Source organism: Ipomoea nil, unplaced genomic scaffold, assembly GCF_001879475.1.
Source record: "Ipomoea nil cultivar Tokyo-kokei standard unplaced genomic scaffold, Asagao_1.1 scaffold0317, whole genome shotgun sequence".
In the NCBI taxonomy this organism is placed as follows: domain Eukaryota; kingdom Viridiplantae; phylum Streptophyta; class Magnoliopsida; order Solanales; family Convolvulaceae; genus Ipomoea; species Ipomoea nil.
This window is the reverse complement of record NW_017616745.1, coordinates 303,616-316,617: the sequence shown is the minus strand read 5'-3', so window position 1 is coordinate 316,617 and position 13,002 is coordinate 303,616. Positions and strand designations below refer to the sequence as shown.

At 34.9% G+C, this 13,002-nt stretch overlaps 4 protein-coding genes across 4 annotated transcripts; all 4 read right to left on the bottom strand.

Annotated features, from left to right (window-relative positions):
• Window positions 1-6,183: 6,183 nt before the first annotated feature.
• Window positions 6,184-6,813, bottom strand: LOC109165370 (transcription factor bHLH118-like). Its single transcript, XM_019314096.1, has one exon. It carries the CDS (start codon window positions 6,811-6,813, stop codon window positions 6,184-6,186), a length of 630 nt encoding a protein of 209 aa, XP_019169641.1.
• A 452-nt stretch (window positions 6,814-7,265) lies between these two features.
• On the bottom strand, window positions 7,266-9,592 carry LOC109167684 (mannan endo-1,4-beta-mannosidase 2-like). Its single transcript, XM_019316777.1, has 5 exons — window positions 8,842-9,592; window positions 8,468-8,665; window positions 8,260-8,382; window positions 7,933-8,144; window positions 7,266-7,829 (listed from the first exon to the last, which is right to left on the bottom strand). The coding sequence occupies exons 1-5, from the start codon at window positions 9,223-9,225 to the stop codon at window positions 7,421-7,423; spliced, it is 1,326 nt and encodes a 441-aa protein (XP_019172322.1). The 5' UTR covers window positions 9,226-9,592; the 3' UTR covers window positions 7,266-7,420.
• A 1,041-nt stretch (window positions 9,593-10,633) lies between these two features.
• Window positions 10,634-11,556, bottom strand: LOC109167756. Its single transcript, XM_019316877.1, has one exon. The coding sequence runs from the start codon at window positions 11,130-11,132 to the stop codon at window positions 10,698-10,700; it is 435 nt and encodes a 144-aa protein (XP_019172422.1). The 5' UTR covers window positions 11,133-11,556; the 3' UTR covers window positions 10,634-10,697.
• Window positions 11,557-11,842: 286 nt separating this feature from the next.
• LOC109165359 lies at window positions 11,843-12,472 on the bottom strand. Its single transcript, XM_019314086.1, has one exon. The coding sequence runs from the start codon at window positions 12,470-12,472 to the stop codon at window positions 11,843-11,845; it is 630 nt and encodes a 209-aa protein (XP_019169631.1).
• Between the last annotated feature and the right edge of the window lie 530 nt (window positions 12,473-13,002).

The following is a 13,002-nucleotide window of genomic DNA, read 5'->3' as shown; positions in this document are numbered from 1 at the left end:
ATTCAAGGCTGGTTCGACCTTGAACCGGCCCATGGACACCTATAACCACAATAGAAATGGGTCATTAGCCACCTTCTGGTTAGAAATAACAACAACAACAACAACAAAAACAACAATATAGGCCCTGTTTGGTAACATAGTTAGCTTATCAGCTAATTTTGATTTATTTGATCACTATTAGCTGTTTGACTTGGTTAAACAGTTAAAATGAGTGTTTGATTAATTAGCTTTTTGTAATAGCTTAGTGCTCTAAAACATTAAAATTCAAAAAACTGCTCAAATCAGCTTTTTTCGATTATATTTTTGAGAAAGTCATTTTGCATGTAATCAGCTATCAAACATCTTTCTACAATCACTTAATGCTATTAACTATTCAAACTCACTAATAATTATAATAATAATAATAATTATTATTATTATTATCATAAAAGATTTTTTTTTTTTTTTTAAAAACATAAGGAGAGCCGTGGCAGGGGAGCCTTGAGGATCCTCTAAAATTCAATCGTTATGTTATGGACCTGTGTCCAGCATACATGCCGGACACGGTAACGGTGCCGTTAGGCACCGTTCTCTTCCACTTTTTTTCTTTTTAAAAAAAAAATAAATTCAGACCACTTTGTTATAGGAGTATATGTTCATAATTTTATCACTATATGTTCATAATTGTAAGTTCATAATGTCAGAGCTCTGTGTTCATAATTGCATAACTGTACATTCATAATTGCATAACTGCACATTCATAATTCCGTAACTGTACATTCATAATTCAATAAATGTAAATTCATAATTTTCGAAACTCTATGTTCACAATTTTAGAGCTCTATGTTCATAATTTTATCACTATATGTTCATAATTGTAAGTTCATAATGTCAGAGCTCTGTGTTCATAATTTCATAACTTACATTCATAATTCCATAACTGTACATTTATAATTTCATAATTGTACATTCATAATGCCACAAACGAATAACGCTGTTAACGCCGAGACAAAATCGAATTTTTTTTTTTTTTTTAACTAGAAGACCGTGTTTAATTTTCTCTTAAAACGACGTCGTTTTGGACTCGTGTCCACAATGCATTGTGGACACGAGTCCACAGCATAATTTGCGTCTAAAATCGCCTCAAGTCTCCAGAATTAAAATCCTCAAATGCTTGTCCATCAATTGATGGGCAAGCTGGGCTCCTCATTAAGGAGCCGTGATGGCTGCACTCTCAATAACTTTTAGTTTTTATTTCAACATAAATGATTTTTTAGGGAAAGAACAAGCTTTCCCCCAAAAGTCAAGGGGCAAACACTACTTTTAACAGAGTTTGTAAATTAGCATTTCGGAGCCAACTGTTACTTCAAATTGTCAAATTACCAAACACTTAGTTTGACCTTTTGACTAAGGTTAAGACATCGAAATAGTAAATTTGTCAAAATTTTGACAGATCTATCATTTACCAAACAAGTCTTAATATTACTCAAATTAACTGTACAGTTATTAAATAGTATATTATTTAATATTGCCGACGTGCCCGCAATTAAAGAGTTCTCCTGATTGAACCCTACTAGTCTTACTTGTGTCCTATCACTACTGGCCCAATTGTACCCGCATGCCCAAACCTCACATTAATGTGAGGTATTTGATGACTAATGCCTGATAATTCGTGTAAGACAAATCATACGATGGAATGGTGGATCAATGGCCTTGTTTAATTTGGCAATCATATTAAATATTTATTTTTAATATATTATAAATTTATTTGTAAGTATAATATTAAAAATTATCGTGCAATACATTAATATATTGTTCGCTCAAAACGAATAATGAGTGAATGCGAAATTGGTTTTCAAAGTAGCTAGATCCATTTGAGTGAGAAAAAGAAAGTGGAAAGGTTTGTAAGAAGAACTTGTCTCACATTGGAAAAAGAATGAGATTTGCACCACTATATATATAATACATTTAAGAGTTTACATTGCAATATTGCATTGTGAAACCTAGTCTAAAAATTATGTCTTTAATTTATTTGACACACCATGTTAATATTATAATTTGCATGCCTATAACAAGAATTTAGTAATTTATAGGATTATTCCTACCTACTCGTTTGGTAATGGGTAGACGTAGACCGTTTGGTTTCCCAAATTGAAGGGAATAGGCCGGGATTGCGGAGCCCTCTACCCGCGTTACATTAAAACTCTCGACCGCATTTAAATTTGGTAACATTCAAAAAAAAAAATAAAATTGGTAACATTCAAACTAACACATGTCAAGTTCAGTATGTATGCCATCAATTAACTTTGCTATCGTATATACTATATACGTCACATCAAAATTATAGCTGAGATATCCATCATATTTGTTAAGTTTGAAATCAGCTCTTGTTCGAGAAACAGGTAGAACAGGTAAATTACAATTTCACTAGCCTATATGTTCTCAAATGTTTATACATTATTGTTCACAACAAGATCAAATTCATATCACATTTTTTTTTAATCATTGATAAGATTTGAACCATAAAGCATGTGATTGCTAGCAAAATAAAATCGTATGGACTTATTTTAAGTTATATATATATATATATATATATATATATATATATATATATATATATATATATATATATATATATATATCATATTTGTTGATCCTTAAAATGAATGGAAATGAATTTAAAAAATTTATACGGATGGAAGTCTATTAATAAACCTTATAGAGCCGTTGTAGGAAGAATTGTAAAGATTTTCATACTTTACAAGAAGAAGATAGCATGCTCACAAATCATTATGCCAACTTGTGTTAGATTAGTGAGTGTGGGAGAGTCACTTTAAATTTGTCACCTTAAAGTATTTCTACATTATTGACACTTTTTAGAGTGGAGACTTGTAAAGAAAAAATTTAATGTTGTTAAAATAGTTTAGCTTCATTCCATTGGCTTTCTGATATTCCAAAAAAAAAAAAAAAAAAAAAAAAAAAAAAAAAAAAAACATCACAAAAATAAAAACCCTCAACTCCTTGCTTGGCTTATATGTGATTTTTGTTACTAATTATTAACTTAAACCAATTTTAATTTGCATATTGTATCTAATAATTGTAATTATAGCTTTTGGTAATGCAAAATAATGCATAATAGAAATTTAGATTTCGATGCCTTACATTTAGCTAGACTTTAAATTTTCAATAGACTTGTAAATTAAAGGAAACAAATTTAATTAGATCATATAATGTCAAACGCTTACGGGGGCGTTTGGTTGAAAGGAATGAATTAGGGGGGAAATGAATTGTAATTCGGTGGGAAAAGAATAAAGTAGGAATTCAAATTACGTTGTTTGATAGGGAGAAATAGAATTATTGGAATTGAGAAGAAAATAAGTGGTATAAAGACTAAAATACTCTTGTGTAATAATAATAATAATAATAATAATAATAATAATAATAATAATAACAACAACCAAGGGTAGTAATGTCATTTCATATGTTTTTCCTTTCTCAAATTCATTGAATTGCAATTCATGGGGTACATTGGAGGAAATTTCAATTCCCTCCTTTTGTTGAATTGCAATTCATGGGGTACCCCCATGAATTGCAATTCAACAAAAGGAGGGAATTGCAATTTCCTCCAATAACCATTGTAATTGAAATATCCACTGAATTATAATTCAATTACGGTCAAACGCCCTGTTAAAGAATTTTAGAATATGATCGTAGCCAAGGTCATACCAAATTAAATATGATAAGGATATGGTCACATCACTCACATGAATGGACCACTTAAGATAGAGCAAAGGTCATACCAAATTAAATATCATTAAATCATAAAAGACTATAATCAGGTGAAAGATGTATCAACAATTGAGATTAGAAGAGGCAATAACGTAACCAATAGGAAGATTGTGATGAAGGACTAGGTGAGCTACAAGTAGTTGGGATTGGATTGTGGCTACTGTATTAATATTTAATTATTTGAGAATTCTTCTTCGGAGAAATCGATTGAAGAAGAGTGAATTATATATGAGGATTGCATTGTCCGTTAAATCATACACTTTTTTTTTTTTTTTAAATACTTTATACGATTTTTTTTATCTACTTAAAATTTTTTAACATGTGTTTTCTAAGTGTTGAAACCAATTGGGTAACATGTATGATCAAACAAAACAAGACTTTCATGTGCCTCATGTACCTAAACTTTAAAACCGAATTAAATATCAATCAAATAGTCACCTTATAATTTTTAGCTTTCTTAGATTCACCTGATAGTTAATTTCTCTACTAATTTAAGTGATTTTTTTTTTTTAAATATTCAGTCCTCACCAGATTTTTTTTTCTCGCCACGGGGACCAACATTAAATAAAGAAACCTAAATTTATAGAAAATAAGAACTGGCTCATTTGTCCCACATGCTCAGAAACAGAAGTTTCCAGACAAAATGTGTTTGTCAACTTGTGTTTGTCACATGTATTTTTCATTAGTCAAGACTTTCTCCTATTACGCATTTGATACGATTAGTCCAAACTTATTTATCAACAGAAAAAAAAAATATCTTCTAATATTTGCAAGAATTTCGGTGGAATTTTAATAAATAGTTAATTATGTACTTAAGTGTGCTAATGCATTAACTACATAGTTTGTGAAGAATGAACATAAAATATTCCTCTAAAAAAAAAAAAAATCGATCAATTACGGGACCCCAGAGTCAGCGCATTGAACTCATTTGAATAATTGCAACCTCACGATACGCGCCGGCTCACATAGCTTCCACAAATGTGGGTTTGGTAAATAACGGTTAGCTAGCTGATTGGGTTAGTGGGTTCAATTAATCAATAGTATTTGTAAAAATGTTTGATAAATTAGTTGTTAGCTAATTACATGCAAAATAATTTTTTCAAAAAGTTGATTAAAAAAATTATTTTGAGCAACTTTTTAAATTTTAGTATTTTGGAGCAATAAACTGTTACAAAAAGTTGATCAATCAAATATTCATGTTGATTGTTTAACCAAGTCAAAAAAACAGTTAATAGTAGTCAAATAAGTTAAAATTGACTGATAAACTAAATATGTTACCAAACATGGCCAAAATAATTTATCCCGGCCCCAACGTTAAATCATCCGTTTTAAATTATATTTAATTATTTGGACCCTACATAACAGATACTATTTCCTAAAATATACCACCAAAGAATGAAAGACATTAATTATAACAACAACGACACATTAGACGTACCAAAAATATCTATTCTATATACATATAAAAAACACGGTTGTATATAATGTGAAATTTTCTAACTAAATGGACCTCAGACAACCTACGTACAATAGTGATTATGCATGCGGCCCGGAACTGAAGGAAGTTAAAACAGTTGCGGCAAATCAAATATATAATATAAATTTCATTTCATCGAAAAAAGATCTATCAATATAATCAATATTCAATAAGCCCAACTAACTAACTAACTCTCTTCACTCTTCCAAATTAACTAACATTTTTTATTCATCTCATTCTGGGCTTTGGCCCATATATTGGAGGCTGTCATGAAAAACCTAAGGGGCCGTTTGGTTCACGGAATGTCAGATTACCTTAGGGAATGTTAGATTGCTGGGAATGTTAGATTACTGGGAATGTTAGATTCCTGTGTTTGGTTAAAATTGGGGTATGTAATATAATCATGTTTGGTTTAGGGTTATCTTTTATACACACTATAATATCCTTAACATATTTTCATATATTTTAATAAATTTAAAAATTAAAATAAATAAATAAGATAACGGTATCATATATAATTACATGATTTTAAAATATTAACTCTAAAATTTTGAACTTGAGAAACAAAATTATTTTATATGCTAACATAACATAATAAAAATTAAAAAATATATAATTACAAATATATATATATATATATATATATATATATATATATATATATATATATAATAAACTAACATAACCAAAGTTATCTTACATTACCTAAGATTTTGAAGGGAATCACATTCCCTTCAAAATCCTATGTGGAAGGAATGTGACATTCCTTGGGAATGTTACATTCCCTAAGATAATATGAACCAAACACTGTTATGTGAACTTTGGAATGTTACATTCTCTTGGTTATGTTATATAACCTGAACCAAACGCCCTAAATGTAAAATATAATATCTGCATAAATGTGGAGGCTGTCCTGCCAAGTGTCCATATATAATTATTCAGTATGGTGGTGGATTGTGAAGCTGTCCTTGGGATGTTTCTAGTATAGGGAATCCCCAAATATCGTAATCCCAGGAATCTAATGATTCTGGTTCATCGCCGGAGGATCCATTAACCGCTTGTTTTAGTTTCTCGTACACTGTTTTAGTTTGTTGTTGGTGGAGAATCTGCAGAGTGGAGTTTCCGCGGGGTTGAAAAATGGCAGTGGAAACTTCAAGGCCGTGTCGGTTGAGTATTGCGATGATGTTGTGAAACGCAGCTATGTCTTCCAGACCATCGATCAGAACAACGTCAATGTCGGGTGCGATGTCAACAACTTGGATCAGAGGTTTCTTGGTCGTTGAATTACTGCAGAAATTGGAAGAAGATGATGATGATGATGATGATGATGAAGAGTAGTAGTGAGGCCTTTTTCGCTGCTGCTCCATTAATAATAATAATTTTTGTTTCTTCTGCTTGTTCTTCTCCAGTTGATTCTGCAAAGTTTGTATGTAATTCACGGCTTCTCCCACTTGATCTGGAAGAGCCATTCCTCCCAGAGAGATATGAGTTGGGAGCAGAGAAAAGAGATGGTTATAGAGGGACTTCAAGTTATCCCTCCGCTTCTTCTCCACCTGCTTCCTCTCCATTATTGTTTCAGAAATATATATATTTGAAGATGGAAATAAAGATGTTTTGCAGCCATTTATAGGCACAGCACAGCATGCAGAAACCTTAATTGAAAACGACGTAAGCGCAGCCGAAAAAAAACAAAGGAAATTTCAAAGGAAACAACGTATTTATGTATATATGTATATAACTCCCCTCTGTTTGTCAGTGTTCGCCGTCCATGGTTTCTACGTATGTACAATGTACTTGCATGTTCCCACTCTTTAATTCCTTCCACACCCAATTTCAAGTTTGCTTTTTTTTTTTTTTTTTTTGAAAAGTCTAATCTCTCAGAAAGGTTGAAGAAAAGGTTAAAATATAAATCAAACTGTTCAATTATCGTCTGAGTGTTACTTTTAGCAATTAAAGCATATTTCCTTTATGTTACTCGGTCATTTAGTCTTGTCAGTGGTCCATAGAGACAGTATATATATAGATAGGCAAAAAAGATGCAATTTTTATAGGTTATACAGTATATAAACCTATCCCCATTACAGATCTCAAACTGATACAACAACACAATCACATTTCAGCTGTACTGGTTTCGTTTCGCCTAGACAAAATTTTTGGCGATTATCGATCAATCGCCTAGCTGTGTGATGAGCACAAGCTTTTCAAGTAGTCCTTCTGGGTTGATAGGGGGCCGTGAAGCCTGGCTAACCTGCATGAGTGCTCTGTAATTAGCTGATATGTTGATGGTCTCTCCCAGGGAACAATACCAAAATCGTCGTTGTAATCTTCCATCCCTTCGGCCAGGAACTGCCAGAAGAATGATCCTGCACCAGACAGGTTTCGCCTTGCAGATTTGTATATCATGTCCAGGATGACCTTGAAGAATTTGTCTCGTTTCTCTGGATCGAACTCCTTGTTCTCGGTTGATAACCCGAATTCAGTGAACATCACTGGCTTTTTCAGTACCTTGTCACCGTCGTGAATATGAGAAACTAACCATTTCCTCACAAACCCCACTTTTTCTTCAAAACTCTGGTTGCGTAACCTATCAACACAAGTGTTTTGATATGCATGATTCCTAAGATTTCATAAATCAGCTTGTTTTTTTTTTGAGAATTGTAAGGTAGTGTAGGTTAAGGAAAGCTTACCACTGATCTGGGTATACATGAACAGATGCAAAATCCACGGTTGGGATCTTAGAATTGCGAATGAAGTCTGCTCCAAGATCAGCAGCCCAGAATTCTGGATTCACACTCACACTTTTTGAACTTTTTGGACCATAAAATCCTTCAAGCCCCACAGTTACCAAATGATTCCTGTCAATTGATTTTATAAAAGTTGACATTTCTTCTATCCAATCCTGCAATTCTATGACTTCTAATTAATAAAATCCAACTAAAGATGCTTAAATATAATCATCTGTGTTGAAAACTCTTGAGGTTAATTGCAACAGAGAAAAAGAGACAAAAACTTACTTGGAGGGTGTCACCCGAAGGATCGGTCAAGCAACGAGGTTCATTAATCAATTCCCAGGCAAAGATAGTGGGATCATCCCTGTACTCAATCCCAGTAAACATGTTCTTCCTCGTTACCACTGTCTGCAGCAGAAGAGAGGAAGATTAAAGGCTTGAGATCAGAGCTTAATAATAAGAACACATAAACATGCTTAATTACTCGAATTACCTTCACATAGTTCTTGAAATAAAGGCGAGTTGTTGGATCATAAAAGAACGAGTCATTCGAAGAGCTCAAACCAACACCCTCTTCCCATGCCCACTTCACATACTGAGTTTTTCCACCATACGCGTGCAAATTATTAACCAAGCTCAGTAACAGCCTAATCCCATATTTTCTCGCTTCTGCAATTACATGGTCCAAGGCCTGCCACAAACAAAACCATAAGCCTTCCTCAAATCTATGAATTTCTGGAGTGAGACAAACTAGGAATGATGTGTACTAAACACATTTCGATGTCTATAATGTTTTTTGACAGCTTTAAGATTGTATGGATTATAATATGAGGCAAGACTATTAAAGTGAACATTAAATATTCTTACTGTGAATACTCTTTCATCAAATTTCCCAGGTGAAATCTGCAAAGCATTATATGCACCATCATTGAAAGCCCAGGCTCTACACACAGTGAGCCCCATCTTGGCACCAGCTTGCAGGATGGCTCTTATCCTTGGCCTTCTTTTCTCATCCACAGCATGGTCCATTAGCCAGTAAGAATTCCAGCCATTAACATAGAATGCTTGACCATCCACCAAGAACTGAGTCCCATTCCTCTCCACAAAGCTCAGCTTTGTTTCTCCATGGAAATTCATCCACAGGCCCCCAAAAGACATGTATATAAAAACACCAAATGATGCAAACCCAACAATTGGGTAAAACAGCCTATTTCCTATCACCATTTTGCTTCTAGGCGATTTCACCACCATTTTGTTGGACTTGGACCAAAAAAAATGACAAAATGCAGAAAGTGATGAAGATAGAATTCCAAGATTGAGTCTTGGATCTATTTAGCTTGAAAGGTAGCCAAAAGTCCAAGAAAACATCAATGACGCTTCAAAAACCAGCTAATTGGTGGTTCTGTGTCTGGGCTTTTGTATCCCCCTCCTTCATATACACAAATACAAGGGATGGGCAAAGAGAATGTGGGAATGAATGGGGGGAAAGGTTCTGAGAAAGCAAGATGGCACACCTAACATGTACCCATCAGAAAGAAACAGCAGAAAATCAGGTGAAACCTAGAAATGAAGATAAAGTTTGGGTCTTTTTGATGGTGTGATGGGATGTTGTTTTACAATTTACATTGCCCCTAATTAGATCTGAAATCTTGGTTTTGCCATGATTTCTAATTTCTTTTTTGGTGACGATTTGTTTTGTTGTTCCCTAAAGCTTCTTCTACATTGTAACTATCTCCATCATCATATGCTGCTGGCCATTAGATCAGACCTTCAAGATTTCACCCCATGTGAGAACTAGGTGCACCATTTCCTAGTTTACATCATTTATTATTTTTCCTTCCATTTTCTCCCTAATTTTAGCTTTAATCCTCTAAATTGGTACGCCTTTTTATGTATGACCAATACAAATAACTCTTTATTTCCTATCAATTCGGTTATCTTAAAATAAAAAATTTTGAAGGACGGAATTGAAACATGAGAGGAATGAGTGGTAGGTGACTGAAACGTAAGTTGCTCCGATGAAGTGAATCATTCCCTATCATGGTTTGATGGAAGATTAGTGTAAGGAGGGAGTGGATTAATTTGTTGGGAAACAACAGCCAACATGACATGTCCATATGTGCTTCCACATTCATAAGGACTATGATCAATGTTTTGACTATTGCCCATTCTCATCAAAATATACTGTTCATTGTACTTATTAGGAATATCAAATTTGATCCCACCTGCTTCTTATTTGGGGTGAGGTCAATTATTAACAGTGTAATAATTTACATTTGAGTAAACCTTTTTTAATGGTATAATGGTGAGGAGAAAGCATCAGAAAATGACTGCATAGCACACAATATGGAATCTAGAACATAAACAGTAAAAGCATTTTTACTGCTCATGTTTTCCACCTTTCCACCCTGCAATACTCCTGTGTTTTTAGCACTTGAGAAGCAAGTAATATAGCATGTGAAAAGCCCACAGAAAAAAGAGAAGAAACATCATTGTAACTTCAGAAACAATGGTGTCAAACCCAGAATCAGAAGAAATATCATTACAGCTTCATATACCTGCACAAGTCGCTCTTTTTGTCATTTCACATTACCAAGGAAACAATCACAGGAAGTTTTAATGTTGTTACAGAATCAGAAGAGCATATGAGAAAATTTTCAATAAAGAATAAAAGACCCTGCAACTACAAGCTTTTCCAGTGAGATTCAAGTATTAGTCTGCCTTCAATCATACTTTTCAGTCCATGTGCAAACTAGAAAAAGGACCCAAGAAAGTGCCAGCACAAAGTCCCCAATAAGTTGTCTAGGCCAATCATGAGCCAAAGCTTCAAGCTTCCTCTCAAAATACAACCTCCATACTGCCATTAGTATGTGAAGAAGAATACAACCCTTGGCGAAAAAGCTCTGGAAGTCTCTATCCTTAATAAAAGACACCATGAACAACAACAACCCAATCACACACAACAGCAACCCCACAAAGGAATCAGATGTCTTTATCAACAACTGATCATGTGGGGTTGATCCCAACAGCTTCCTTGCTGTCTCAGTGCCATGTCCCAAAACCGAGATTTCATCGAGGTAAAACATTATGAGACCACCAGAAGTTACAGCTACCAATGAATGCAGAATGCAGATTATGAAAAAACAAGATGAATCCATTCACCAACCACCCTCAAATGATTTTATCAAACACCCCTACTCAAACCAAGTAAACTGTGTTTTAGCAGTGTAAAGATCAATCTTTTAATGATCTGCTCTCTGCAAATGAAACTCAGCCCCTAAAAGCTTTAATCTTGATAACTATCAAGCTCCAAACTCTTGGCAATGTAGTAAAGATGAAGATTCTTGAATTTTATAGGCAGAAATTTGTGCTTATCTTAACAGACAAAGAGCTAGAGCTGTTAAGTGTCAGGCACAATAGAGAGTCAGACCAGTTGGAACTGAGAAGGGGGGACAAGGGGAACCTAAACGCTGGATTCACGGGGTAGAAGGTGAGATGACAGTTGGCGATCTGCCATTGATAAATGTGCAAATTTGGGTTGGTGGATTTGCAAGACAAAAACCTCATTGTTCTAATCGTCAAACACTTCAAGATGGAAAAATGATATTCTTTTCAAATGTTGTCTGTTCTTATAAACAAGATTTGAGAGCATTGTCTTTTCAAGATACATCTTCAGCAACCTAGCTATGTTGTGATTACTTTTCTCAAGGTGAAATCCCACTTTAATAACATTATTATAGAATTCCATAGCTTGAGAGATTAAACGCTTACATTACAATGCCGATAAACACAAGGCATCACAAAAGGGGAATAGACTAAAAATTTTAGGTTTTGTACTGCTGACTCTGAGACAAATTATCAAACAGTTTCAAGGTGACTCACGCTTAGCCAATCTTGGGGAAGATCTGTTGACGCTTTTTTTGATGCCCTTCTTCAGCCTCTTCAAGCCCTTAGACTTAACCTTCGTAACAACCTCCGCCTCCACCGCTGCTTTCTCCGCCTTCCGGCCCCTCGTCCGCGCCGCAACCGTCTCCTCCGAGCCACTGTCGATCAATCCGCTTTCATACGCAACTCTATCAAAATCATCGCCTAGTTTCCTCACCGGCCACATTTTGCTTCCTCTCGGAGCTTCGTCGCCCTCTTCCTCGTCAATCAAGCGCCGCTTTCGCTTCACGGCGATGGGAGCAGGAGGAGGTGAGGGGGTGTAGAAGACAGGGGAAGAAGATTTAGAGGGGGAGTTCTTCTTGAGTTTCTTAACCTGCTTCTCGTGCTCCGCCCGTATCTTGCTGATATTGCCCTCGATCCGGCCCTGGAGGCGGTGGCGCTTGAAGCTGAGGCCGCCCATGGACCAGTGCGCCTCCTCGGCCCACGACATGAGAGGATCGAAGACAGGCACCGGCGGGTCGACCCGCTCCTCGTTGAACTTGACGTCGGTGTAGATCCGTGGCCTTGGAAGGCTCTTGCCGTAGAATTTGCCCGGACCTAAAGCTACAACCATGGCGGCGATTCAATGCAACTGATTTGTATAACAATAATTCAGTAAAGAAAATAATAGGAAAGATATATTAGAGATGCAGGGGAGATGTTCGTATATATAATAAGTATAAAAGATATGACTCAGACGCTCTGGCGGGAAAGCACGGCGGTAAAGTTTGCCGCGCGCTTTTGAATCTTAGGACTTAGGGCGCCACTGAAGACTGTTATTTGGACTGGGCTTTGCGCCGAGGTATATGGGCCGGACTTCCAAATGGTTGTTTGGTTGGGCCTTTAAATGCATGAAAGCCCAAATTGAATATTTACAAAATCAAATCTAACCGTTAAAACGATGTCGTTTTGACTATGTTTTTTAAAAAAATCTCACTTTCCGTTTTTACTGTTAAATTCAAAAAAAAAAAAAAAAAAAAAAAAAAAAAAACTGTTTCGAATGTAAATAAACTCATAACAGAAAATACATAAACTCATAACAGGACACACATAATCTAACATAATACATAATACACATAATCTAACATAATATATAATACATAA

Excerpts from the sequence above, each read along its gene's own strand:
- LOC109165370 (XM_019314096.1), bottom strand. The coding sequence starts at position 6,813 with ATGGAGAGGAAGCAGGTGGAGAAGAAGCGGAGGGATAACTTGAAGTCC.
- LOC109167684 (XM_019316777.1), bottom strand. The coding sequence starts at position 9,225 with ATGGTGGTGAAATCGCCTAGAAGCAAAATGGTGATAGGAAATAGGCTG. Across the intron at positions 8,383-8,467 it reads ATTTCAAGAACTATGTGAAG|ACAGTGGTAACGAGGAAGAA; the intron begins GTAATTCGAGTA and ends CTTCTGCTGCAG. Across the intron at positions 8,145-8,259 it reads CTTCGGGTGACACCCTCCAA|GATTGGATAGAAGAAATGTC; the intron begins GTAAGTTTTTGT and ends ATAGAATTGCAG.
- LOC109167756 (XM_019316877.1), bottom strand. The coding sequence starts at position 11,132 with ATGGATTCATCTTGTTTTTTCATAATCTGCATTCTGCATTCATTGGTA.
- LOC109165359 (XM_019314086.1), bottom strand. The coding sequence starts at position 12,472 with ATGGTTGTAGCTTTAGGTCCGGGCAAATTCTACGGCAAGAGCCTTCCA.